The sequence below is a fragment of the Aythya marila genome (assembly GCF_965140915.1).
Source record: "Aythya marila genome assembly, chromosome: 1".
In the NCBI taxonomy this organism is placed as follows: domain Eukaryota; kingdom Metazoa; phylum Chordata; class Aves; order Anseriformes; family Anatidae; genus Aythya; species Aythya marila.
Window position 1 is genome coordinate 131,748,503 of NC_139042.1, and position 27,512 is coordinate 131,776,014.

The 27,512-nt window shown below is 41.1% G+C and overlaps 1 protein-coding gene across 2 annotated transcripts in view; it reads right to left on the reverse strand.

The window, feature by feature from the left end:
* The window catches only part of ITPR2 (inositol 1,4,5-trisphosphate receptor type 2), a 271,369-nt gene that overhangs the window by 234,989 nt on the left and 8,868 nt on the right, over nucleotides 1–27,512 (reverse strand). For both annotated transcript variants that reach the window (XM_082784800.1, XM_082784799.1), the window contains exon 2: nucleotides 3,883–3,953. In XM_082784800.1, the coding sequence (XP_082640926.1) occupies nucleotides 3,883–3,953 (71 nt within the window). The remainder of the gene's footprint in view (nucleotides 1–3,882; nucleotides 3,954–27,512) is intronic.

The following is a 27,512-nucleotide window of genomic DNA, read 5'->3' on the forward strand; positions in this document are numbered from 1 at the left end:
TGAATCTGCTCCTGCAATGTGGAAAGCATTTCCACCATCACACTAAGTGCTTTAGCTCATAAACTTCAGATAGAATTAGGACAAGAAGCACCTGGCTTCATCAGTCCCTTAAATTCAACCGCAAAATAGTAAATGCTTCTTTTTTTTTTCAACAGACTTCAGGAAACATGTGTTGGACCAAATTCTGCCCTCCTTTACAGTGATGCAAATCTGCACTGTTGAACAGAAAGCCACTCCAGAGTCATTCCAGTGCGACTGAAGGGGAAATATGGAACACAGCTTCTTTATATGGACAGAAAATGAAAAGGAGCTATTGCTTTCCTTAGTTTAACAATACTCTGTTTTGTAGGATGTTCTGAAACAACTAGAATAGCTACCACCCACTCAAAAAAAAAAAAAAAAAGTAAACACATAACAAAAATGAAACTGCTATTTTGAGACATCTCTTTACGTTGGCTTTCAGTTCAGACCAACAGCTCTGTACCTAAATTTGATCTCTGAGTGAACTCAGAGGGTTACAAGTAGTTAGAAAACACAAATTTTTTGTCGTTTTTTGGAGGCAGGGAGGAAGGAGGCGGAATAGATAAAATATTACCAAAAAAAGAGCAAACAGTCCTCTGATGTTCATTTTCAGAGTCAGTCCTTAGAATCTAAACATCTTGTTAGAAACATGCCTTTCTCATACTTCTTTGACTTGTAGGTCATGCTCAAACCTCACATCAACGCCAGTTTCAACTATGAGTGATAAAAACACTGTAAACCATACAGACAGCCGTTCCTATTACTAAAGAGGCCCTACTCTTCCTGCCGTTAGATGCTATTTTTAGTTACTTATGTCTAATCACTCAATTAATCATCCCTGCCTAAGTCATCTTTTTATGTCAAGAACCTACTTAAAGTCTTTTTTGTTTGTTTTATTAACTTCATGATTTTAATTGAATTTTATTTCCCAGCAGATTCTTAGGGAGAAAAGCATGTATTTTGCTTACATTTCTTGCTTATATGAAGAACTTTTAGCAGCTCTTTTGCCTTGGTGCTTTTGAGCATAAACAAGAAATTTAACAGAGTGGTAGAGATGTGCTGTGGTTGGCCTTATAATACAGACATCTAATTGTCACAGTGTTCCCAGTCCTCAAAAGTTTTGTACTGTCCATGCTTCATAGGTGATTATTAGGGCACAGCTCTAAAATACTCTTGAGAGGTCTGTATACACTCACCACCTTCCTCCATCTCATAGCTTCTACCTGATCTAGGTTGTTGCAGGTATGTATGTCATCCTCACTGTAAACTGAGTGTCATCTATCCCAAGACTGCCTGGGCAGAGCAAAAGTCCCAAGGTGCAGCTCTGTGGCAGCAAGCACTAAATTCTAATTAGACAGAGAGTCTCTACTGTGTTCTAAACAAAACCCCTGCTATTCCCAGTTTCCTTAGGATTAGACTTCTATAGCAAAGAAGAAGATTATATATATGTATACCAATTACAGTTTTTATCTTTGCTGCAGCCCTTCCATGACTGCCACTAGTCATGTACGAAAATGCTACTAGATGCTAGATGGGGCACTAACAACATAGCCATGATGTTACAGCATGGTGGGTTGCATCTATAAAGGCCACAAAAATCACTTTTACACTGATTTAGCTTCTCCTGCAGGTCTTGCAGTTCAGCCAAATTCACATGCTATCACAATGCCAGCACAAGCTGGGCAAGCCACTCCAAGATTGTCAGGTATGGGCACGCCCTAAAATGGAAAGGGATAAGGAATGACAGGAAGAGAGACTGCTGGAGCCAAAGAGAGCTAAGAGGCAGCAGTAAGGAAGAGGAGAGAAACAGCTAGTAACAAGATTTGGGGGTGGGAAGAAAGGTTAAGAGAGGGATCCCAAGAACTGGATACATGAGTTAGAAGAAAGGAAAGCTTGGATGCTGGGGAGAAGGAGTAAGGGGAACTAGAGGTAAAGAGATGTGTTATGAAAGCAACAGAACAGCATCACAACAGGAACACAGCCAAAACTTTCTACAACTAATAGAAAACATTCCCCTGCAAGTGGCTGGGATGCAACTCAGGAGCACAGTCTTTGCATTCCCCTACCAGCAAAGAACAGCTGTAGGTTTTCTCTGTGTCTTACTCCCTTCCAATGTCTGATCTACATGCATATGTACTACTGCCACCATTAGTGGCATGCCATTAGTACTGTGATTTCAAAAACCTTGCACCCTGGATCAAAGAGTTCAATCCTTCCTGATGCTGTTGAAATATGTTTTGGGAGGGAAAACTCAACAAAGAATGCTATCACCTTTTTCCTTCGTCTTTCCAAGGTAAGAAAGAACATCACGACCACAATAAAAGAACTCTTCTGAAGTTATAAAATCAAGCACTCAAAAGTTAAACAATGAAAAACTCAAGGTCTCAAGGTTGTCTTTTTAACCTCTGTTTATCTCCTCAACGGCGGGCATTTTGACATATTTTGCAATTGCACTATCACATGCAAATCTTTTCCAGTGACTCCTGGCTCATCTAGAAACCTAGGTATGTTCTACTTTGGGACAAAATCAGGGTGGTGAAGCGAGAGAACTGTACAAAGAATGCCCATATGAAATTTTATGCAAGATTCAAGCTGTGAATTAAACATATATTTTCAGACAGTAAGAAGATGTAATCACAGCTAGGTAGCTTGAAAACCACACTGGAGAACTAGATGTTATCCCCATCTCTGCTATGAAGTTATTTCATGACGTTGTGCAAGTAACTGAGATTTATCACTATTAGTTTCTAAGTATATGCCCTCATTTTCCTCATTTTCCAATTTCCAAGGTCTGTAGATGTGCTGAATGTTGGAACTGGAACCAACTGGTGATGTTTCCTGAACATGTGATGGAAAATAAACTCTGCATACTCCGGGAAAACAGAGCTTTAGTCTCTCAATGTTTTAAACACGTTTTTTTTTTTTTTTTTCCAATAAACCCTGGAAATATGGTTAAGAACCTCTGTTTCACCCCTTGAAATAGACACAATCAGTGATGATCTGGGGCATGAAATGTGTTTTATTTGCTGTAAACCAGGAAAGCTATTACTGTCCTTATAACAGATGTGATTCGAGGTCTATTTAAGCCAACAGAAGTCTGGATCAGGCTAGCAAGTCTCCACTTTCGTGCAGATAGAGTTGATGGCTTAAATTAAGTACAAACAAGACCCTGAAAGGTTTAATTTCCTTCCCTGCATATAAACACAGAGAACTTCTGATACCAAAAGAGTATTTTTGGCATTCAAGAAGTAGAAACTGCATGTTGTCAGTGCTTTGTTATTTTTTCCATCAAGCAAAACAGTGGAATTATCCACATCTAATCTACAAGCGCATGTCTAAAAAAGTTGAGAAAAACAAGACATGGTTTTAAGGGAAAACAAAACAAAAAACTGACAAAATAATGGGGGTAGTCTTTATAACACCGGTTTATCTTAAAAAAAAAAAAAAAAAGAACTGCAGCAACTCCAGTAGTTGTGAATCTCGTGAGCTTGTTTCCCATTTACAGTAAGAGCAGGGCTGGAGGAGCACGGACACGGAGTTGGTCACAAAGTGAGGTATCTGCATTCAGTGGACAAAACAGAGTAACTGGTTCTTGGATTACCACCAGGTTAATTGCTTTTCTCATGTTCTCTGCCTACCCCAATGCCTTTGCTGATCTGGCGTTTAGTTCTTGAAATTGGCCTTTCACATTCCAGCTTGAAACTTCAGCAATATACTCACAAACCACCAAGGCTTCCAGGAAGTTACTTGTCTGGCAATGTAAATCTTTGCCCAATCTCAATAAATACAATGTAAATCTTTGCATCAATAAATACAGATGCACACACACGCAAACACATATATATATCCTGAGTTACTGACCTCTGAACTTCTTTGGAGGGTTGGCAAGGTCGCCTGCATCTGGCTGAACCACACATCTGTCATCCACTAACCTAGAAAAACAAAAGTTGTAATATTTACTAAAACATATACGTCTGCATTTATGTATGTTGTTGGCAAACATGTCATATCTTTGGTACTGAAATTCACACATTTTTCTAATTTAATTGAAAAACTGAAGCTACATTTTTGTCAGACACAAGGAGGGACATTTAAGTTAAAGCAGGTTAGCTTGGCCATAACCCTGCCACTGCTCACAGATCCCTGCATCTGCACTGAGGACTTTTAAAAGCACGCAGGGTAAGCAGCTTTTGTGTGGGTACAAGATTGTATGTCAACCTCCCTATGCAACCAGCACGTGCAGGAAGGGTTCACCAAGGACTTGATGTTTCACAATATTGTTGTAGCTAGAATTTGAATCCAGAGTCTGATATAACACCTTGAATTACAGTCTTCAAACATTCTGCTAATCTTCTTCATAATTTCCAGGTTTCTTCCTCCAGGGGAGGCACCTGAAATCAATATTCAGCTCTGATCAAGACTCACAGGAGCAAATTTTCCTTTGGTAGAATGAATAAGCGTTTATTTAACCCACAGCAGAAAATATAAATAACAAATTAAATATGTTTCTCACAACACTTTAGAATTAAATAAACAATAAAATTCAAAAAGATTAAGCGCCCCACTTAGCAGACAAAAAATTGTTAATCTTATCACAGAACTTCCTAAACATAAATTCAGCTTCCCTTCAGGAAGTATCCTGTAAATAATCTGCCTGTTTCAAACAATTATTCAGGAAAATCATGCTTAAGGACACACTACTGCCCTGCCATTCGGCACAAAAGTCTTAGCAGCATTTTCTGTGGGAAACTGCCAGAAAAGGTGTAATTTGGGTTCATCCAAGTTATGCAACAGATGCATTCAGTTTTCACTCAAGTTGAAGGTTTTGGCACCACAAGACCAATCTCCCAGCATGCACGTGAATTTTGTACCCCTAATATGGCAGCTCAGTTCTTGTAACATATTTAGCTGCAAATGCAAGCTTTCAGTGAGAAGAGAAAAGTGAAGGGGCAGCTACAGGAGCCCGAGACAGCCTGCCATGGCCCTCAGGTAGGTGTGTTTTTTGCACAGGTTTATACCTTGGGGCTTAGCAAGAACAGAGACAGGTTTGGAGAGCAGGATTTAGAAGAATCACTCCTGCAAGATGCCCTCTGTGTATGAGCTAATAGACCAAAGCTTCCTGTAAGCAGCATCTAAAACCTAGAATCATAGGAAAAACAAGGTTGGACAGAACTACCTCTCGCCCCAAGTCAGGACTGTACAGTACTACCTACATCATTCCTGACAGTATCCTGCCTAATTTGTTTTTAAAGGAGTGACAGAGAGTAACTAGGACTGAAGCAAAAAGGCAGGGGAGCAGCAAGACGCCCTTGGCCTTTCCCCACCAGCCCCAGTCCTCACCCATTCCTCTGGGCACCCACTAGTAAGGCAGGAACCGTCCCTACCATGTGTTATCACAGCAGCATCTCCTGAGAGTTGCTGCTTGAAACCTCTCATAGGATGCAATTTCAAAATCTAGCTGGATTTCAAATTTCACCGGCTTCGGTGACTTTCTGAAAACAGGAGACTCCAAAAGGATAAACGTTGAAATGCTTTACAGAAGCCTTGCCAAGGGTTTTTAATGTCAAGAAGTACTCCCCAGCTGCAAAATCCTGCTAATGCTTGTCTGAATGAACTCATAAGGTTTAACCCTTAAACAGCGGCAGGATGGAGGACAGTATGCGGGAAGCTGTGTGACTCACAAGGAACATCCTGTGTTCCTTAGTGACATCTTGTGTACCCTAGTGACAGCTCTAACCATGGATAAAATGCAAAACGTTCATCATGGCACCACATCGCCATAACAAAAGCCATACACAAAACACAGTGCTGGTGCTGAGAAAAACAAACAAGATCCTGTACTCCCTCTGAAATGATCAGCTGCAGAATTCAAATATATTCTGGACATCCTAGGCAGAGAAAACAGACATTAAATACTTATTATCAGTCATTTTCATTTCAGCATTGCCTAAAGGCGCAAAGATAAGTACCATAAATGCGTTCTGCAGTCATTAGGAACCAAAGACATCAGGCAAGGCAGACAAAGGAGGAAGGAACTGCTACTGCTCCCATCCTATATACAGGAAATGACAGCTCAGAAAGATTAATTGGCATGGGGCAGGACAGTCGAATGTGTGACAGAATAGAAACACCACCTCCTGAGTCCTTCTTGCTCAGTGCTTCAGTTTCTGACACTTTTGTTTCCCACAAAATGTCTTGCAACACAGAACCAAAAAAAAAAAAAAAAAAAAAGTACTGCTTTACTGGTTTGTCTGTACAGCAGTCTTCCTGCAATTTAATCACCAACATTTTCATATGACGATATTCATCCTGTGTTCCAGGAGTAGGTACTCCAAGGAGTTCAGGAGCTACTTGTTTACTGCAGAGGTACTTGTTACGGTGGCATAGCGAGAGCCGAGTTCCGTACCACACACAATGCAAGGACTTCAGCCTCTGACTCTCAGCAGAAAGAGGCTTCTCAAACACAGAGCACTTCCCCTGAGTATACAATTCATAATATTCAAACCCCACTTTTTAAAGCAAGACAGAGAGCAGATGTTGGTTTATTACCGAAGTCTGGTAGGTGGCTGCATTAATGGCCTATGCAGCCTGCAAACAATTCATTTGAGGTGGGAAATCAAGTAACAGGCTTGACCACAAAACATCCTGGGCACCTGCAGCTTCCACTAAGCCACTATGCAGCACCTTCCACCATCACTTACTTGCTGCTTTGCATAGAAGGCCAAAGAGCACAAAGTAAGACTTTGCTGATAAAGGAAGAGTTTACTATGTTATACAATCAAATGTGCAATCTATTTAAATACTGATCTATATTATTAAACAAATATTCAAGCCATTGTACCATCAAAAAAGCTTTGGCAAACTTCAAAGGGCTTAATGGTTTCATTCTTTTGCTGGACTGCAAATAAACAGAACTGCTTTGTGCTCCCTATTGTCATTTATTACCTGTTAGATGTGACATGACTACATTTCAATTTTTGATGGTGGCTGCACAAAAATGACAAACAAGTTCCCTGCACGTGTATGGCATGATTTTTATTTGTGCAAGTTGCTCCCTAAATATCTGGTTTATGCACAATGCTTTAAGTAATCACTGCAGATCTGCAGTAATTAAGTTGTACAGTACCTTAGTGGTGCCTCAGATAAATCATTAGAGAAGTCAAAATAACAACTGTGGCACTGGACCTTTACGCATACCCCTTTGTATACAGTAGTTGCAGAGTTAGGGTCTGAAAGTAACAATGTTCATGGGACTGCTGGTCTTAGCTACCACAATCATTCTCCCACTGAAGCCAGTGAAAGTTTTTCCACTCCCTGCAGGGGAACTAAGGGCAGTTCCTCATTATGCCACTCACCAGACAACCTCGCGGACAAGCAGGTATTAAAGTCATTAAGACCTCATGCTACACTGTACAAAGTCACATTTAACAAGAAATAAAGCTACCTATAACAATGTCCAGAAGTTAAGGCATGCTTCAGAGAAGGGCAACAAAGCTGGTGAAGGACCTGGAACACAAGTCCTGTGAGGAGCGGCTGAGAGAACTGGGGTTGTTTAGTCTGGAGAAGAGGAGGCTCAGGGGAGACGTCATTGCTCTCTACAACTGCCTGAAAGGAAGGTGTGGGGAGCTGGGGGTTAGCCTCTTCTCACAGGTAACTAGTGATAGGACTGGAGGGAATGGCCTCAAGTTGCACCAGGGAAGGTTTAGGTTGGAAATTAGGAGATATTTCTTCTCAGAAGGAGCAGTCAGGCATTGGAATGGGTTGCCCAGGGAGGTGGTGGAGTCACCATCCCTGGGGGTGTATGAGGAAAGGTTGGACCTGGCGCTTAGGGACATGATTTAGTGGGTGATACTGGTAGTAGGGTGATGGTTGGACCAGATGACCTTGGAGGTCTCTTCCAACCTTAATGATTCTGTGGTTCTTCTCAGTGGAGGCAGAGGGAAAAAGGCAGCTTTCAGCTCACCTGTAAGCACAGAATTATAAAATATCCCGAGTTGGAAGGGACCCATAAGGATCATTGAGTCCAACTCTTGGCACCACACAGGTCTACCCAAAAATTCAGACCATGTGACTAAAAGCACAGTCCAAACGTTTCTTAAACTCCGACAGGCTTGGTGCCGTGACTGCTTCCCTGGGGAGCCTGTTCCAGTGCATGACAACCCTCTCAGTGAAGAACCTCTTCCTGATATTCAGCCTGAACCTCCCCATCACAGCTTTACACCATTCCCGCAGGTCACTACAGAGAATAGATCGGTGCCTGCCCCTCCACTGCCCCTCGTGAGGAAGCTGTAGACTGTGATGAGGTCTCCCCTCAGCCTCCTCTTTTCCAGGCTGAACAGGCCAAGTGACCTCAGCCACTCCTCATACATCTTCCCCTCTAGGCCCTTCACTGTCTTAGTAGGCCTCCTCTGGACAATTTGCCAGGACACTGCAACACAACAAGGAATTGTCATCTTCCTCTCCCCTCATCTCCCACCACCATCTGGTGGGGTAAAATCTGCCCCTTCTCTCCACATGCAAAACCAAGCATCTTTAGACACATTCAGTTTGGTACGATTTTGCAGCAATGAATTCCATCTGTAAGGTGACACCTTTCTGCAACATACTCATGAGCAGTTTTAAACATACTGCCGCTTGTGTTTGGTGGTGTTTCAGCAGTAAGATGACAGGAACACTATTTCCTGATGCTATGCATTCAGAACTTGCCTAATATCACCTTCAAGCTTTTCAAACAGCTTCTACAAATGGTCCACTCCCTGGGCACTGGACAGAAGCAGCAGAACAATAACCTGGGGTAATTCCCACTTGTCCTGGTTTCAGTTAGAACAGAATTAATTTTCTTCCTAGTAGCTGGTGGAATGCTGTGTTTTGGCTTAGGATGAGAAGAGTGCTGATAACACCCCGATGTTTTAATTGTTGCAGAGCAGTGCTTATACCAAGCCAAGGACATCTCAGCCTTTTGCTCTGTCCTGCCAACAGGCAGGCTGGGGGTGCAGTAAGAGCTGGGAGGGGACAGACCCAGGACAGGTGACCCAAACTAGCCAAAGGGGTATTCCATACCATCTGACGTCATGCTAAACAATATATAGGGGTGGCTAGCCGGGGGGAGGGGGCCGGACTGCTCGGGGTTAGGCTGGGCATCGGTCAGCAGGTGGTGAGCAATTGCATTGTGCATCACTTGTTTGTACATATTATTATTACTTTCCTATTATCACCATTGTATTATTATTATTATTGTTATTATTATTTTTGTTATTATTATTCTCCTGTCTTATTAAACTGTCTTTATCTCAACTCACGGGCTTCACTTTCCATTTCTCTCCCCTGTCCCAGAGAGGGAGGGGGGAGGGTGAGCAAACGGCTGCGTGGTGTTTAGCTGCCGGCCGGGTTAAACCACGACACCACTACATCTTTCTTCTGGGTACAGAAGCAGCTTTTCTAGGGACTTTCAGGAAAAAAGAAAAAAAATTTAAAAAACACAATGCATATGCATAGGGCCAGTGTGTCTTAACTGTATTTGGAGAAATGGGAGGAGTGGGACTATAGGGTAGAAGTGTAACTGGTAAGACAGACGTGTTGGCATAAAGACTACTGGTAGACAGGTTTACAGGTATGAATCATATATGCTAAATGAGCCTTCAAGTTCTACAAGCCATTCAGATTACCTAACACAAGCTAAAGTTAAATATACCTAAGGTTTCTAGGAACTTGCAGGTATAGCACAAGGCTCATGGAATAGTCATATAGCAACGATCCTAGAAAAATTATTCACAGTGATGAGTTATTTTAAAATTACTGCCGAGATACAATCACATTCTGTAAAACAAAAAACATTGTAAGAGAAGAGATACCATGCCAGAAAAGCGATGATGATGGATTTCATGAATTTTAGGTCTTTTTCATGTTAGGTGCCTTTTAGATTGTCCAAGACAGCAGTCACATAGTCTATATTCACGTATTGTCAATCTGAAGAGTTGAAGAGTTGTGCCTTCAATTTAAAAAAATACCATCCTGAAAGTTTTGTCTCATCCTACCAAAAGAGCAAGACTTTCACTTTTTGTAGCCAAGATTACTAAATAAAACAATATAGAAAATAACACACAAGAGGAGACAAAACATACTAGCATATAAACTCTCATATATATATATATATATATATATATATATATATATATATAACTACATGAATGCAGATTCTTGTGCCTAACTTGTTAAAAAATACACAACAACTACTGATGTCTATTATAACACGGGGATGTGCAGAGCTGAGCTTGGTACTCTTTACACATATGTAGAGTATTTTATCCCTCAAAAAGCTCAATAAACAAACCTAGAGTGTGTTAGACTGAAGACACTTCCTCTCTCAGTCACTCAGCTTTCACTCTTTGTTCCTGCAGTATCATCCTTTAACTGATTTTCTCAGCAGTGTAAGGCCTCACAACATCAGGAGGAGGGGACAACGCTGACAAGAGATATCAGCAAGAGAAGCTGGACATTTTAATCGCGAGTGGAGCCAAGCCTGATCTCTGTTCAGCATCAATTCACAAATCATGCTGAGGTTATGTCCCAAAGGCAAGACCTCAACACCCTCATGAGCAAAAGAGCCCTCAAAACCTCCCTTCCTTTTTTCCACAGCCATCCCTACACACATACAGCCTCCTTATCTGAAACACTCCTCTAGAGCACCTTCCGCTCAAAGCACTTCTTCCTTTCCTAACTGGAGCTCTTGCCTGCAAAGCTTCTCCTGCCTTCCTCACATCCCAGCACGCAGTAACTGCTCGGGAAGAAAGGTGCCAGTCATATTAGTAAGGAGTTGACCAATAATGAACAATAGGTTATTAACATTTTGCTGCCCTGGAAATCAAGCATCAAATACTTAAGTGCCAAAACAATCAGGTCCACCCAGTTCTCCAGGTCCACCCACTTTTCATTTCAGTTTGCCTCTTATCAGGCATCTAGGTCAGCCCAGTTCTTGCTTGCTTCAAGCAGTCTCCTGCCAAAACTCTAGAGTTATTATACCTCACCCTTCCCAAAATGTGAGTTCATACTCCTTTTTGACTACCAATCCTGATTCAAATTATTTACAGCTCTATGACATAGCTCCCACTGTATGAAATTTGTGCTTTTCCTGTCTCCTTCCTTTACAAAGCATAACTTTTCATCCTCTTCACATCTTTAATCTTTCAGGGTCTCCTACATTAAACCCAGCTTGCACAAAAAATGAAAAGGATCTTCCCTGCACTTAGAGCAGGGCTAAGAGCTCCTGTACCATCTAGGAAGACTGCATGTTAAAAATTTCTTTTGGTCACAGTACTCAGTATTTACACAATTACTGTACTTCATGCCAATGAGGCACAGCAGCACAGACTAAAAAGTCTGACTCTTGCTTATCTTTAACATCAGCAATTTTATCCTTCCTTTTCTAAACAAATCTTAATTGGCAAAAATGCAAAGCTCAACATAGGTTGAAAGATGCTATTAAATAAACATCCCTACTCTGGGGAAAAATATATATATATCTGAAATACTCGAAACAGCAAATAAATTTCACCATAAGCCATCCTCAGTTTAAAGCATGAATGTAGGTGTATTTGTGCATTTTTATCTCAGTCGCACAGATCAGGAACACTTAGCTATTCTTGCCATGCTGAAAAGTGCTTATATAGGGCACTTTGAACTGTATTATCAAACACTAAGGAGAAACAAGGGCACAAACCAATGTACCAAGCATATACTGGAAAATGAAACAACAGCATACAGGCAGACAGTTCCACAGCTGCATTAACAATTGCACTAATAAGCAGCCCTAAAGTTTTTTCTTTATCTGATAGCATATTCATATATTCTTGTAACTGTACCTGCAGGCTTGTAAGTCAAAGAGGAAAAAAGTTTTGCCTGTTCAGTTAAGTACCTCAGCTATAAATCTTGAACGCCACCTTGTTATTCTTCTGTATTGTATTATATCCAGTCATGCTTTTAGTTTCAGAAAACTGTTCAGTACAACTTATTTATCTATTTTACAGTTGTATTTACATTTAAAACATTATATAAACTAACATAAATAGCAATAGAATTAAAATAAATGGTAACAATAGAACACAATGCTACTTGGGAGACTGCAGTGCAGGGGTGAAAACTGGGTTCTTAGATTTTAGTCTCAGTTCTACAATTTTCTTAGTATAATGGGTAAGTCATTTAAGCATGAGGAAAATGGTACTGAACTTGAAGTTGGGTATACTAATTTTGCCAGGGAACTCAGCATTTGCACAGGATGTCAAGACCTTGACATTAATAAAACATAAGTTACATCACTTCTTAGTGGTGCAAAGCACTCCTATTTTCTGCTGTCAAAATGAGACTTCACAATGAGCAATGGGAGAAAGAGGTGTGCCACCCTGCCCCACCTGGCTTACTCCCCAGTCATACGAAGTCCTACTCTAAAACAGTGGTGTTTTGCTCAAAGGCTTGTTTTGGCTTCAGTCTGCCTCAGTAGCCTTGAAAAACAAATTGCATTCCCATAAAATCAAGTAAACATCAGATTATTATTTTATTTCTTTTTAGAAAATATGAAAAGTAAAACTAACTTACAAAGACGTCACAATAGCCTACAGGCATTTGACAAAAGGAAATCTTATACAGGAAAGCATACTCTTTCAGATAACTTTTTTATTGAGACGTTCTTTTAAAGCTAAGAAATTGAAAGGATAAAATGAGTATTAGGAAAGCTTTCTGAAAATGAGCAGTAGCAACTTGCAGAACATAGACCCACTGACAATATGCATCACCTGGGAGACTGGACAAATTTTCCGTTTCTATTGTGTTTTCCTTTTTGGGTGAAATCCTGGCTCTCTTTGAACTCACTGGCAAGATTTCCACTGATGCCTGTGAGACCAAGATTTCACCCCAACTACCCTGCCTTCCCAAAAGTGCACTGGGGCACGAAGTGCTGTATAGATGAAAAGCAGTGTCAGCACCAGGTGCACAGCTCTTCCGGAGATTCTTCAAAAGCATGGAGTCCACTGCTGTCATTACCACCAGCAAGCTCACCACTGCCAAGGCAAGTTCACCTGGAGACGGGATGGAAAATGGCATTCTTGCAGCTTAAGTTCAGCCATGAAAGCATAAGGTGTCTAGCTCAAATCCATCATCTAACCCCCTTTTGTAGTCCAGATTGAGAGATGGACACCTCCAGAGGGCAATACCAACCTTTTCTAGGATAGATATGTAAAACAGGAGGTTGAAGCACCCTCTGGACACAGCCTCTCTCTCTCCCCTTTGCCTATATTCTACCTCACATCATGTCAAGAGGACCATACTTTTGCAAAACAATCTAAGTGAGCCCTCCAACCACCCTGCAAGTCCTCAGGATGGAGGTGGTAGCGTTCTGCCAGGCTTTCCTTCTGGTTCAGCCTGAACATCGGGCAATTTTCCTTGTGCCTGGCACAGGCCCAGCTGAGAATCCCAGGTGGACAGAGCCGAGAAATTCTTCCTCCACCCGTTCGGCTTTTGTGTACCCCAGAGCAGAACAAGGCTGGTAACACCACTCTCTTGAAGGTGCATGCTTACTGGTACGTTTTACAATGATCAGAGAAAAAAGCATGTTAATGTGCCTACACATAGGGTACAAAGAATACGCACCTCAAAGTCTGCGAAGTCTTCTCTTAAAAATATATGAACATGACCCACAGCATACCTTTAAGGGTGAGTGTTTTTATGCTGATACAGTTTGTTTCAGAAGACTCCAATCACCAAGGTGTGGTGGGATCAAAAGAGAAAAATCTTCCTTCAGTTTCAATTAAGCTTGCTCAATTATTGCTTGCGAGGACAACTGTGAAGGACTGTTTTAGTTAATTGCACACAAAATGAAGAAGGTAAAGAAAGCTATACCAATCATTACAGTCTTGCTAAAATTGGAAATTTGACCATTTCAATAAAAGACTTCAAAAAGTGGAATGCAATACAAGCAAATCCAAAAAACATCACTTTCCACTCACCTGCTGTGCTATAGTATGTTTGAGGAATTAGCCCACAGACAGTATTCAACTGAGGCTTTATGTTCCTGAGGTTAGAGGTCGCATACCACAAATGTCCATCATAATCTCCAAATATTCTATTTGTTTCTTATAGGAGCATCCAAAGCATCCTTCATCAAAGTTTTTAAATATGATCTAATGCTGGCAGCTCTTCTACTTATTTCTTATTCCGACTGGCTACATATTGAAAGCAAAATCTGTAACGAGTCCAGGATTTGGCCCAGCACAAACAGGGTGCTACTTGAAGCTGCTTAAATACCCAACTTTAGCTCTACTTGACTACACATTACTATTACAATAACAGGTCTGCCCCTCAGCCTTCCCAGCATAAAAAAGCATAGATGAAGTAGAATTACGAGGTATATTGCCATAACATACATGAGAAGCACTGACACTGTGACCACTACTAATTGTTAACAGGATTTTTCAAAAGTATTCAAGCCTACATCTTGACACGAACTTTAGGTGTGTAAATCTGTCCCTGTCAGACCTGTAAATTTCTACAGTCCACAAGAAGGACCTGGGAGTATTGGTTGATAGTTGGCTGAATATGAGCCAGCAGTGTGCTTGAGTGGCCAAGAAGGCCAACAGCATCCTGGCTTGTATAAGAAGCAGGGTGGCCAGCAGGGCTAGGGAAGTGATTGTCCCCCTGCTCTGGTGAGGCCTCACCTCAAGTACTGTGTTTAGTTTTGGGCCCCTCGCTACAAGAAGGACATGGAGGTGCTTGAGACAGTCCAGAGAAGGGCGACAAAGCTGGTGAGGGGTCTGGAGAACAAGTCCTATGAGGAGCAGCTGAGGGAGCTGGGGTTGTTCAGCCTGGAGAAAAGGAGGCTCAGGGGCGACTTTATTGCACTCTACAGGCACATTAAAGGAGGCTGTAGCGAGATGGGGGGTTGGTCTATTCTCCCATGTGCCTGGTGACAGGACAAGGTGGAATGGGCTTAAGTTGTGCCAGGGGAGGTTTAGGTTGGATGTTAGGAAGAACTTCTTTACTGAGAGGGTTGTGAGGCATTGGAGTGGGCTGTCCAGGGAAGTGGTGGAGGTACCGTCCCTGGAGGTCTTTAAAAGATGTTCAGCTGTTGAACTTAGAGATATGGTTTAGTGGAGGACTTGTTAGTGTTAGGTCAGAAGTTGGACTCAATGATCTTGAGGTCTCTTCCAACATAGACAATTCTGTGATTCTGTGATTCAAAACGAGCTCCTACTAATGGCAGCTCCGGTCTCAAGATCAGGGAGGGATGCAGAACTTGTTGCAAGGTTAGCTACTCAGCCACAGGCAGCAAAGCAAAGCCAGAAGCAGAGAAAAAATAAAATAATCTAAAGCAATTCTACATTCAACTCACACCAGAATTCACGCTTTTTATTCAGCTCTTCTTTAGCTACATTGCACATCTGTGAGCATCCACTTGAAAGGGCTGTTTTGAAGAACTGTGCACTAATGAAAGGAAATGGAAAGGCTGAATTTGTCACGGTTAACACCATTTAATGGAAGCAGAGAAAGGTTTACTCAGAAAAGTACTGTTGAGAAATGCCAGTATCTGTCCAGTGATCAAAAAAGTGACTTCATCACTGAAAACAGTAATTAAGGCATTCACACCTACACATCAAAAGGCTCATATATAGGCTCATATATTATCATATAAAGGGTGCATAAGCAAAGGGAGAGAATTAGGATGCTTACGTTTAGCTAAAGTACTATAATGTAAAAATATCAGTTTACATAGATAAACCAGTCTCAAATGGTACTGTAAAATCTCCAAAATACCTCAATAATTTTTGTGACAGTAATATAGACAAAGACATAGATACACACGTAAATACACACTTACAACAATCAATTCTGCAAACGCAACCTGGAATCTAGGTCCTGGAAACTAAATCGAGTTCTTTTGGTATTCTGAAGCATAAAGACTAATAACCCCACGGACCAATATATGTCACTTGTAAAAATGTGTGTATAAAACATGTCTTTATCAAAATGCATTTTACACATTTTGCAGTATAACGAGGAATTTAGGTGTTTATCTTCAACTTTTTCCTAAAGTTGAAAAAACATATCCTTTTACATATGAGACATCAAAGCCCTTTGCATTCCAAACTTTGTTGTATGTCAGGATACCAAAGCTGGACCCACTTGATTTCAGATGCCTTCAAATGATGACAAGTCCTGAGCTAGCACAAACACATGTAATTCCACTGAAGTTAGTCAAGCAGTGCTATTTGACAGCAACAAGGCATCCAACCCATTTCTTTTAATATTAGTTCTTCAGTTTGTCTTGGCTTACGTGTCTCAGAGCCTGTCTCCAATGTAGATCAGTATATCATGCTGCCACAGTCACGCAGCAGGACTTGGGCCATCACGTTTGGGAACAAATGTGGGCTTGACACCAGGAACACGAACCTTCCACAACCTTTCTCATGAAGGCAATGCTCCGGAAGCACAGCATTGCTCGTGTTTGCTTTCAAATAAAAGGAGACAGCTCTCAGTTTAACACTATTCCAACCACGAGGCTGTACCTAGCAAATAATTCAACTCTCAGAATCCTACTGCTGGTTTCAGCATTTACTTCTGCCTGTAGGGATGAGGACTTGGCTTGCAAGAATTGACTGAAAGAGGTCTGTTCACCCTTTGATACATGGCCAGCTCTCATTGATGTTAATGAGAATTATGCACAGCTATTAAAGGATAAGAGAACACTTTAGATCAACACATGTTCCAATTTTCTAAACAAAAGATTGTTTTTTAATTTTCATTTTGCAATTATAAATGTTTACATTTTTTTGCAGCTGGGCCAGATATTTTTGCAGATTTCTCTTTGCTTTTCTGTTTCTTCAGTGTCAAAGAAAATTAAAAAAAATAAATAAATAAATAAAAAACTTCCAAACAAAACCAGCTGAAAAATTACAGTGACTTTATTTACTTGTTTTTAAACTAAGCAGAGCCAGTTTCCCACTGGGACAGATCATTTTGGCAGCTGTTCCAGATTATTTCAGATCTGCTTTCCCAGTAGCTGGGAGCAGCTCTTGGAGCATTTTGCCACACCTACTCCCAACCTGTACATGCTCGCTTGAGAGAAGTTACTGCTGAGAAGCAAGCTGAAGAGGTAATGGCAGGGAATGCTCCTTCCACAGGGCAAAGAAGTTGGGAAGTAGGAGAGTCAAGAAAGAGCAGCCATGGATAAGATGGCAAAACCTTCTGTGCAGGTCCACAGGTATGAAGGCAAAGGTGGGGAAAAAAAAGAAAAAAAAAAAGCTAGTTCATTGCTGTGCCAGTCATGTAAATCTCTCATAAATAGTATTTTAAAGTAGGAAAATACCATAGTAAGCATGTTCCAACTTCAGAACTGCATCAGACCTTTCTCAAATTGACCACAACGCAGGCTAGAGTCCCTCCTGGCTCTAACGCAGCGAGGCTATACTTACAATAGCAAATTAAATGTGCCTAAGAACATTCCCAGGCTCCAAGGACAAGTGGCATGGAAAAGCCCATGTGTACATCACCAGCTCCTCTGCACTGAAGGCAGGGTGGGGTCGCTGTGTTCTCCAGAAGGAGTTTCCAGGAGCTCTCCAACCCCCTGCTTCTGCACAGGGTTCGGGGACAACCTTAGCAGAAGTGCCAAAATCCTGCCAGGAGTCATGCTGGCAGGTTGCTGGTACAGGTGAACATGTCCCCACACCCTAGGGAGCATATGATCACATGCTGATGTACCAAAACAGGAGATATTTTGTAGCAGGAGATATTTTGGAAAACAGTCTCGTTCTTAACTTAGTACTTCCACTTGTGTTCTCAGTGTCGACAACATTATGCTGAAGGAGGACAGCATGGGCATTTTTATCAGCACCTAAACATCAGAGCAAGAACTGCTGAACACTGAACAATGCTGACTCGCAGGCTGTGCTGTCAGGTGTCCAAATATTATATCATCTACTGAGGTGTGTCTTAACAACAAGCTCTGTTACAAAGACATGAATTTGGCCTTTCACTTGAAGGCCCTCCAGTTTTGCAGCATTCTTTTCGGCTGAACCAACGTGGTTCCAGGTCTCTTCATACAGTTTTTATCCTGACACCATAACAGAAGAAAAACACCTCCAAGTAATCACTTTCTGCTTGGAGAACTGGAGTTCTGGATCACTTACATGCAATAACCGGAATAAGGTAGCAGACAAATAAACCACATCTTCTATAAAAGCCTGTACTTCAGTGACACAGTAAGTGGAGAATGGAATACACTTAATTTTTCCTTTTAAGTGCATTATTGTGGTGCAGTAATTATTAACACTTAAATTACAACCCCATAAAATCCATGGTTTTAATGATGTAGACGATGTAGACTACGTTTTACCTGGGGAAGCTCCAGGACAGGAAGCATGGTTCCTCCTTCTGAATCAATGAGTTGAAAGCACTGTTATTCTCAAACACAACCCAGGCATGCACAACACACCGTCTCCCCCCTATGTCAAAGTACATATCTCATAAACCAAGAGAAATCAGCATGAGGGTTACAACCAACTCATTTGCAAAAGTTTTTAAGGTCATTGGCAATCAACTCTAGAAGAACTGAGAAGGCATTACTTTTTTTTTTCCAAGTCTTGGTCTTTTCTAGTGCTGTATAAATATATATATTTTCACTGAATATAATAGATATATATATATATATTATATATAATACTGTATAATTGTATAATATATAATTATATATTATATAATAATTATATAATTGTATTATATATAATTATATGCAATTATAAATATTATATAATATATATTATATTAATATATGTATATATAAAACCTCTGCTATATGTAAAACTTCTATATACAAAATAATATATATATATATATATAAAACCTCTATTTTCAGTGTTTAGGAAAAGAGCATGTGTTACTCTGCTGTGCAGAGCAATGTTAAAAATGGTCTGAAAGTTCAAAAACAAGAAGATCAAGAGAACAAATCCACACAATTACTTTTTTAGATTTCATGATTTTTCAAACCCATCTCTTTTGTTTGTGGGGGATCTGACTCATAATTTTCAGAAACAAACAGGAAACACTGCAGACATCTCCAAGTATTTCCTCTCTCCACCCCGCCACTGGCCTTGTCTTTTACTTTAATTCTGGACAGTTTATAGTCCCTTTCACTACATCAGCAATGAAATGGCACTGCTCTACGCTGGCTCTAGTGTACCAGACGTGCAAGAGCTTCCCTCCTCTTGCCCAAACCCAGGGAAAGGTGTCCTTCCTCCTCTTGTCGTGATGAAGTGAGGCCTTCTTGCATCCCCCACAATGTCACATGAGAAAGCAAAGGCACTCCGCCATGCTTCACTCCAATTCAACCACAGCACCTACAGCAAGCACCATCTTGCTGGTCCTGCCCTCAGTGGTTAGCAAGCTCACACACTGCCCGAGGAAGCCCAAGCAGCTGGCAGCAGCATGTGTGGGCTGTCAGAGGGCCAAGCTCGGTGTGTGAGCCCCCCAGCACCCATGGAGGGCTTGGAGCAGAGGAACAGGATGAAGAAGCGTAACATGATAATGTGCCGGGAAAGCTTTTTCCCCCCCCCACTTAGTTTACTGCAGTGCTTCCTTCTATTGTATGCATGGAGAAGAAAAAAAAAATAAATTCCCCTTCACCATTCACCATTATAACCCATTACACAACACTGGGCAAGCAGCAGTCGCATAATCCTGGCCAGCAGGAGGTATGGAAAGGGAGAGAAGCAAGGGTGAAATTGCTGGCACCCCATAGCAGAGTCCTAATTTGCAACCTTCAAGGAATCACTGGAGATTTCTTGGCTTGCCTTGCTACAGCGAGCAGTTTTCCATCGCCACCGGCACCCACACGCTCCCCCGACCAAGAGGTGGGTGGGGAGGGGACACCGTTTGACGTGTGAGAAAGGCAGGCTGTGGGACGGCATGCTGACAGAGCTCCAGGCCTCAGGAAAAGGAGGTGTGAGGGGGCAGGAGTCCGTCACCTTCTGGAGTGAGGGGAAAAACAGGAAACAGTATTAACGGTGGCACAAGAAAAAAAGGAAAGGACTTGGTTTACAAAAGACTATGCAGAGACCACAAGGAACTGAAGCAAGGTGAGAACGTGGGTGACAGAGTAAGCAGTCGTTTTCACTCAACCAACTCTCAGACAACAAATTGCCGAGAGAGAATTTATTCCAGGCTCTCTTTTCCCACTAACGGTTGGACCTGACGATCTGTCGAGGCCCCTGGGCTGTTCTCTGATTAGTATGACAGGGACCATGGAGGCAGGCAATAAAAACCTGCCTGTTTCCCTTTTCAGAGATGTCAGTTCTGTAGGGCTACCCATTCCTATTTTCTCAATGGAAAAAATAAATAAATAGGATACATTTTAGCAGCCCCTCCAAGGAAGAACTCAGGATGTCTTTCAGGATACTGTGTATATTCCATCTCTTTGTATCAGTGGACAGTATTAAAAGTAATTGCAGGCAAGCCTAAAATCCTAAGGTTTACATCCCTGCCACCCTGGTTCCCACAATGACTTTGAATGGTAGCAGGAAGGCTGCCCTGCTGCTGGACACTTCCCCTGCAAGGGGAACCGGGACAAAGAAGCATACCAAAGTTCAAAGCTAGTTTCAGGTTAAGCAAACTAATTGGCGTACACAACTCTTGTTTAAAAAGCCCTGTTAAAGTCGATCTAATATTGTGCAATGATATTCAGCAGAGAAAAACTATTCTAACCTTTTCCTTATCACTCCACCAGTCTCTCCGCACTGCTACATATTATCACAAGAAGCTAACCCACTGCCTGGCACATTAAGATTAAAAACCTGCTCACTGCCTTAGCTACAATTCCCTATTCATCCGTGCATAGTAAATAACAAATACTCAGCTATAAGCTGATCTGAAGAGATAGTACAGCACCCCACCCAAAATCAGCTCAATTTTTATCACCTCTCCAGATTTCATTACACAATCAAAAAGCCAAGCAACTATCTCTATAGTGCAGCTTTGTGTATGGTTATGCAGTTCTTTCTCCAAGTCAAACAGCACCACATTGTCTGGGATAATCTCATCCACTCACATAAACAATTTGTCTGCTATATTTTGATTAACACTTCCTTTTATGAGGACATTGAGATGTTTCAGCCTGAATGGCACAAGGTCTGGCCTACTAAAAGAGACCCGCTCTGCCCGAGCTTTCTCTGACTGGGGAACACAGCTGCCAGCACTGCCCCAAGCACCTCTCCGAAGCAGAGCTCTCTATCATCTTCCAAGCTGACACATGGAAACAAAACAGCGTTGGCTTAGGTGACGCCTGACACTTTTTTGAGTGACAAAGTGAGACACTCATAGATCACAACATTCAATAAAAGGACTAAGCTGACCCAAATACAGGAAAGGACAGAAGTAAACATTGGGCTTGTTCATTCATTTTGTGTTACAACCTTCCAGAGCCTGACTGTCTCCAAGCAACAGTCAACTCAGCTAGCACAAATCATCAACTAAATTGTTTTAAGTATATGAACTCATATTGCTTGGAGAGAGCTAAGAAGCACTCGCATAAACTGTTTTGATGGTGAACAGTAACATGCACCCACTGATAAAAAATGGCTTGTAAAGTAAATGCATATCCCCAGTCTCAGTGGCTTGATAAACTATTCACCAAGCCAAAACGCACAATAATCTCTGATACTGCAGTTTACTCATACACGAATTTTTCCCTTGCTAAATAAGGCAGTGGCGGTTAATCCATTAAGATATAAACAGATACTCATTAAACCTGAATAACAATCCTTCTTAAAGAAATGGGAAGTTGAGATGAGGATTTATTCCACTGAACGGACACTGCTGCTTACTACTTCAGCAACTTAAAAGGTATACAAATTGTTCCTGCACCCTGGCCGTCAGCTTTGCGTTAGCGATTATGTGAGTTGGAAGCAAGCCTGAACCTCTGATGTTTCTTTTTTCTATCCTCAGTCCGATGATGTTTTAGAATGTATTTTTGTTTATTTTTTGCTTTCAAGTTTAACTTATTTTCTAGGTAATGAGGACCAGAAATAGCTATTTGTTTGTGTACAAAGCCCTGTGTTCATGTAAAGGAAAAGTTTGTATCTAACTTGCTGTCCTGTAATGAGAACAAGGTATCACAGCACCTACGTTCACCAAAGCTGTGCTTAAGTTACTGCCAACTAGCTTTATGCAGATTTTGCCATATCCGTGGGACAGACTCAACTGGCATTTAGAACAGATTCTCTTCTGACCTCCTCTGGCAATGCAAAGTGCCCAGAAAGCAGCTGACCGGCGAGCTCTCCACTCATCACCTGCAAGGGACTGATCGGCTGGCACAAATTCCCACTTCCCCCTGCCCTCAACACACAGTAGCAGAGATGACAGAAATAAAACAAGATTTCCTGGTGCCCCCAGCAATCTCCTCTGGCTAAAACCCATTTGAAAGCAGTTGCTTCAGTATTAGAGCTAACCAGAAACCCAGAAGCCCAGGAATTCATCTGGCCTCTCAGGTGCCAGTTTCAGGTGTGAACACCAGCTCCATCAGCTCCAGAACAGGAAGACCTGCTAGCCAGCCACTGCCTCTCCTTGGAGAGTTCAGGCTCTACAGAAGCATCTGGGCCACTTACATCCATGTTGTTACCAACAACCTGTCAGCTTCTTCCCAGCTATCTTCAGTCCCTCCACATGCACTGTCTACCCAGAAAATCCCATCTTCAGTCTAGTGACTGGGTACTGGGGGAATCATCAGACTTCTGAGATAAATCCCTAGCCTGGGCAGACATCAGAGTATCTCCTCCTCCCTGCAAACTAACAGGAAGCCAAAGTTCGTCAGCATACTGATACTCAGACTCTCTTAATTTTTCAATCTAGACCACAAGCAGAAACTGCATAATTGGATTGAATCTTTAGTGATAACAGATTATCATTTGCTATCTACTGCTCAGGTTGTGTGGACCCCTGCTGCTCAAATTTTCCCTTCAACATCCTCCCTCCAACCACACAAACTACAAGCACTTTGGCAGAAAGTCAAAGCAACGTCAGTTGTGCAAAAGATACTCAAGCATGCCTCTGCCATCACAAACCGCTCTTTCAGGGCTCCTTAGCCTGGTAACGGGGACAAAATGAACTTCCTGTTCCTCCACGACTGACCTAGTAGATTTAACACTGGGAACAGGGAACTCAGACTGCACAGCTCACAGGCCAGGACCAAGCACTACCCGAAAGAGCTGCTGATATACTGCACTTACTGCACAGGAAAGCCACCTCCCTCTTCTCTCCAGCTAGACTGAATAACCTACCTCACTTCTCTCAGATGAATGCATTCCTACTTTATATGGAGAAGGATCAAGAACTTGTGGTAGATATTTATGGTCCAGCTTACGAAGAAGATCCATATTCCTTCTGGATACAAAATTCAGGAAGAAAAAGCTGTACCTGTGTTTTAATTGAAATAACAAGTGCTTTTGTCAAATCCTTAGAAAACAAGCACTCAGACCTGACCCCTCTAACTATTATCAGATAGAAACATCTCATTCTTGAACAGAAATGGGCAGAAAGCAGAAATTCCAAAGTTCCCCAAGAGGCAACATCAACCACCAACCTAGATACCCACAGCCATGGTGCAGAGACCACGCTGACAGTATCTGAAGATACCTGAAGACACCTTATCACTCTGGCAAGTCTGGGATTACAATTGATTCATGGTACACAGCGAGTACTGACATGGTTGGGAAGAAGAGCTGACAAGGTATTTTCAGTCCTTATTTACTAAAGTGATAAAATGCCTCTAGATCTTGTACGTCCTCTGTTAAACTGGGATAATTAGATGAAAAGCAGCTACCAAAAAATGTTTTTTTTCAACCCAGCTTGCTGGAAATCTTTTTTTAGTCCAAACATGCACTTGGTCTCTTCACCTCATGCATCTGTCACAACAAGCTAGACCAATGTCTAGCACTGTATCTCAACTACATATAAAATAAGGTGCTAAATCTACAAGAATCATTCAGAAAATTTTATTCTATTTCCAGTGCCCTTTGGTGCCTGAAATCACATGTCAGGCCGCTTCATGAAGTAAGTCATGCTATATTAATTGTAACTATCACTCTGAAGTCATAACAATCAATTATCTGGCAGAAAAAGAAAAAGAAAAAAAAAAGGAAAAAAAAAAAAAAAAAGAAAGAAAGAAAGAAACTAAGCTCTTTAGCAACACACTCCACTGATGCCCATACAAGATACTGTTGGCATTGGGGCTCTCTTTTTTATCTATCATACAACATCACATTTCCTGCACCATTTTCCACATCCTGCTTACACATCACCAAGTATTTTTTTTTTTTCTTCACATCAGCTATGACTTTTGCAGCCCCCAAAATCCAGTGGTTTCAAAGATATGATACAATGTCTGAAAATAACATTACCAGGCAAAACTGGTACCAGTCATTCAATTTTCCCCATCTCCTATGTACTACCTCACTTCTGAACTCTAACCTTGCCCAATGTGAACAGAAAACTTTGATCTTGTGAGGGGATGTTACACTTTAAGACTTCTCCCAATATCATCTCTTTGAGAAGCTTCTGACTCCTCTGAACTCCATTCCAGGAAGACAAATACATTTCTCAACTGGGTGATTCAAAAGGCTTTGCATCTTATTCAGGAGGTTTTGTAAATTACAGGAAGGGAAGAAAAAGTAATCTGTTTTTCAGCAGTCTAATTCCTTGAAATAACCACCAATCCTTTGATCTTCTGCCTAAGGCAATGTCTGCAGTTAGCCTCCAAAATGATCATTTGGTTGAGGCACTATGGTCACTCTGCTGCTCCCAAATCTGTGAATGCCCAAGAAAGCACAGCCCTATTAATTCCTATAACTACATGGCAAACTGTCCTCATGATAGCCTGTCCTGACCCTGTACTTTTTTCTCAAACAAATGATGATGAAATTGCCTGAAATTGTAAGCATTAACAGGAGTTCTCCCCAGATAATTCAAAAACTTTATCGTACTTTGTCACCTTCCAAACTCCCATTTATCTTCTCATATCCATGTTTTCACACTTGGATAAATGATTACTACAGTACTCAGAAGTGCTCTGCAAGATCACTTCAGAAGTCCGCAAGTCTTTGCTAAGCCTTTGCTTTGCTTGATTGTCACAAAACAATCCAAAGCTCAACTACCTTTGTCGAAAACCTGATCAGGACAACAGTAAATGTATTTTTGACAATCCTATTAACCCACCTTGCCATTTCAGACTGGCTGTATTGCCTGCTCACTACCCAAACTCATCTAGGTAGTCTTTAATTACTACCCATAAAAGGTTTCACTTTTCCCTGCAACTCACCAAAGGGTTCATTAAGAAATCTCCCCAGATAATGCTTTGATTCCATCCAATTCACCCAGTTCTCAGATGACATTTGGTTTTGCTTTAATTCTTTCAGTAGAGCTTCCAGTTCTTGTATTAGACGTGATATCAGTTCTGACTGGTCTCTTTGGCTAGTGCATTATTTTTTCTCTGACTACTTCTTGTGCCATAGCTCTGCAAGGACACCAGTCACAAATTTCCATTTTGGAAGTTGGATCCACCTCATGATGGCAGGTTTTCATCACTCACGCATAACTACGTCAGTTCTGGAGACTTAAGGGCTCTTTCCACTATAAAGACAAGTCTCAGATGGTATTAAGTATTTTATTGATCATATAATGGTAATTTATTCGTTACCATTAATTCAGAAATAATTTTATAAATGCTTGTTTTCCTGGCACAGGAGAAACCAAATAGTAGGAGTTCCTTTAATTACAGTTTTCAGAGAGAACAGTGGTCAATAGCACTCTCATTTTTATTTTCTTGGGTCAAAGTAGGAGGCATTCTCTGTCCACAACTGAGTTTGTGTTCTACCTTCCTTCTAGTTCTGTGCATTTATACCTATATAGCTTGCCCTGTCAATGATGAATTTCTTTCTAAGAAGCTTCCTGGGCCACACAACTCAGCTTTGACTCAGGCTTTATACCAAGTATGTGTGCTTTTAGTGATGACTTCTATTGCTTCAGCTATTTGGTTCCAGAAAGGAAGAGGATTTTTATCTCATACTTACTTCCATTACAAATGAAGAGCAGTAATTATACTTACCAGTTTCAATGAGGTTCCACCCAGCATATGAAAATACAAGGTTGAAAATTCAGACCAGCACTGTCCTACCTCCAGCTCTACACAAGTAAAACAATCATGTTAAGCAGAGCTTAATCACAGCAGACAGTTTAATCTGCCACAAAAAGGGCATGGACCAGGTGAAATAGTCACGCAGATCATGAGTTTGAATCCACCACCCCAATACATTGCTTCTAATGAGTTGTTGTAACAGAACTTTATATGTGTTTTGTTTTGTTTTTTTACTATGTCCTATGTACTACTACACGGCAGCAGAGTGGGAGGGGAATAAAAAAAATAAAACATGCAGTAGTTGGTCCTTACCTTCACTGGCAGAAAAACCTGCTCAACTACAAAAGTTAATACAGACAGGACTTATTGCCTGCCAGGTCCTGACCTTGCTTTGTTTTTTCAAGAGATGCCATTGCTAACAGAAACCAAGCATACCTCTAACCTGAATCCTGCAGCTGCCCAGGGTCCATAGCAGTACCCTCCCTGAAGACCTGGATGCCTGCCTCTGAATGACTTCATGATCAAATCCTCATTTATCTGTGAGTAATCCTGGAGAGCTAGCCAAAGAAACAGAAATCTCAACTTGGATGTTCCTCAATAGTTTCTTTTATTTTGTGGTTTGTTGTTTTTTTTTTTTTTTTTTTTTTTTTTTTTCAAATGGCTTTGTAACATACTTCCAGTTGGTAAGTACAAACTTTCATGTGTTGAACCTACATCTCACATTACCTATACTGGACATGCTGTCATGGATCTTGGCTACTATTTTGTTAGTTACTTTTTCTAAGCAAATATATATTATTACAAAATTACGATATTACAACAAACTGTCACCTACCCCACGGAAATAAATTATTACCGCCTCACCTAAAAATAAAAAAAAATCAGTATCTATTGAATTGTGCATGTTTTGTACTTCTACCATCTAAAGGCAAAGACTTTTTTCTGTACTGTAACAATCTTTATAAGCAGCATGCTATGACAGCAACGATATGTAACTGTATATACAGAGATATTTGAAAATTAATTTGAAACTTAAACTTTCCATATTCTCACAACTTTTGTTCTTTGGTCAGAAAAAATTGAACTAGCTTAGAGATTCATTTCAATGTTTTTCACCAGTCCTAACTAGAAAGATCTGCTCTTAGTGTTTTCAAAAGTGGTATTTGGTCTTTCCCAATGCATTAGCTTTGTTTACCTCTTCATTTATTGATTCTGAACAATAACAAAATCCTAACCAGATATAAAATGACTGAGTGTATCTTAGCAAAGCGCAGTACTGATTCAGTTATTAAGAACAACTACAGAGTCTGTTAGACATCCAAGTCCAGCC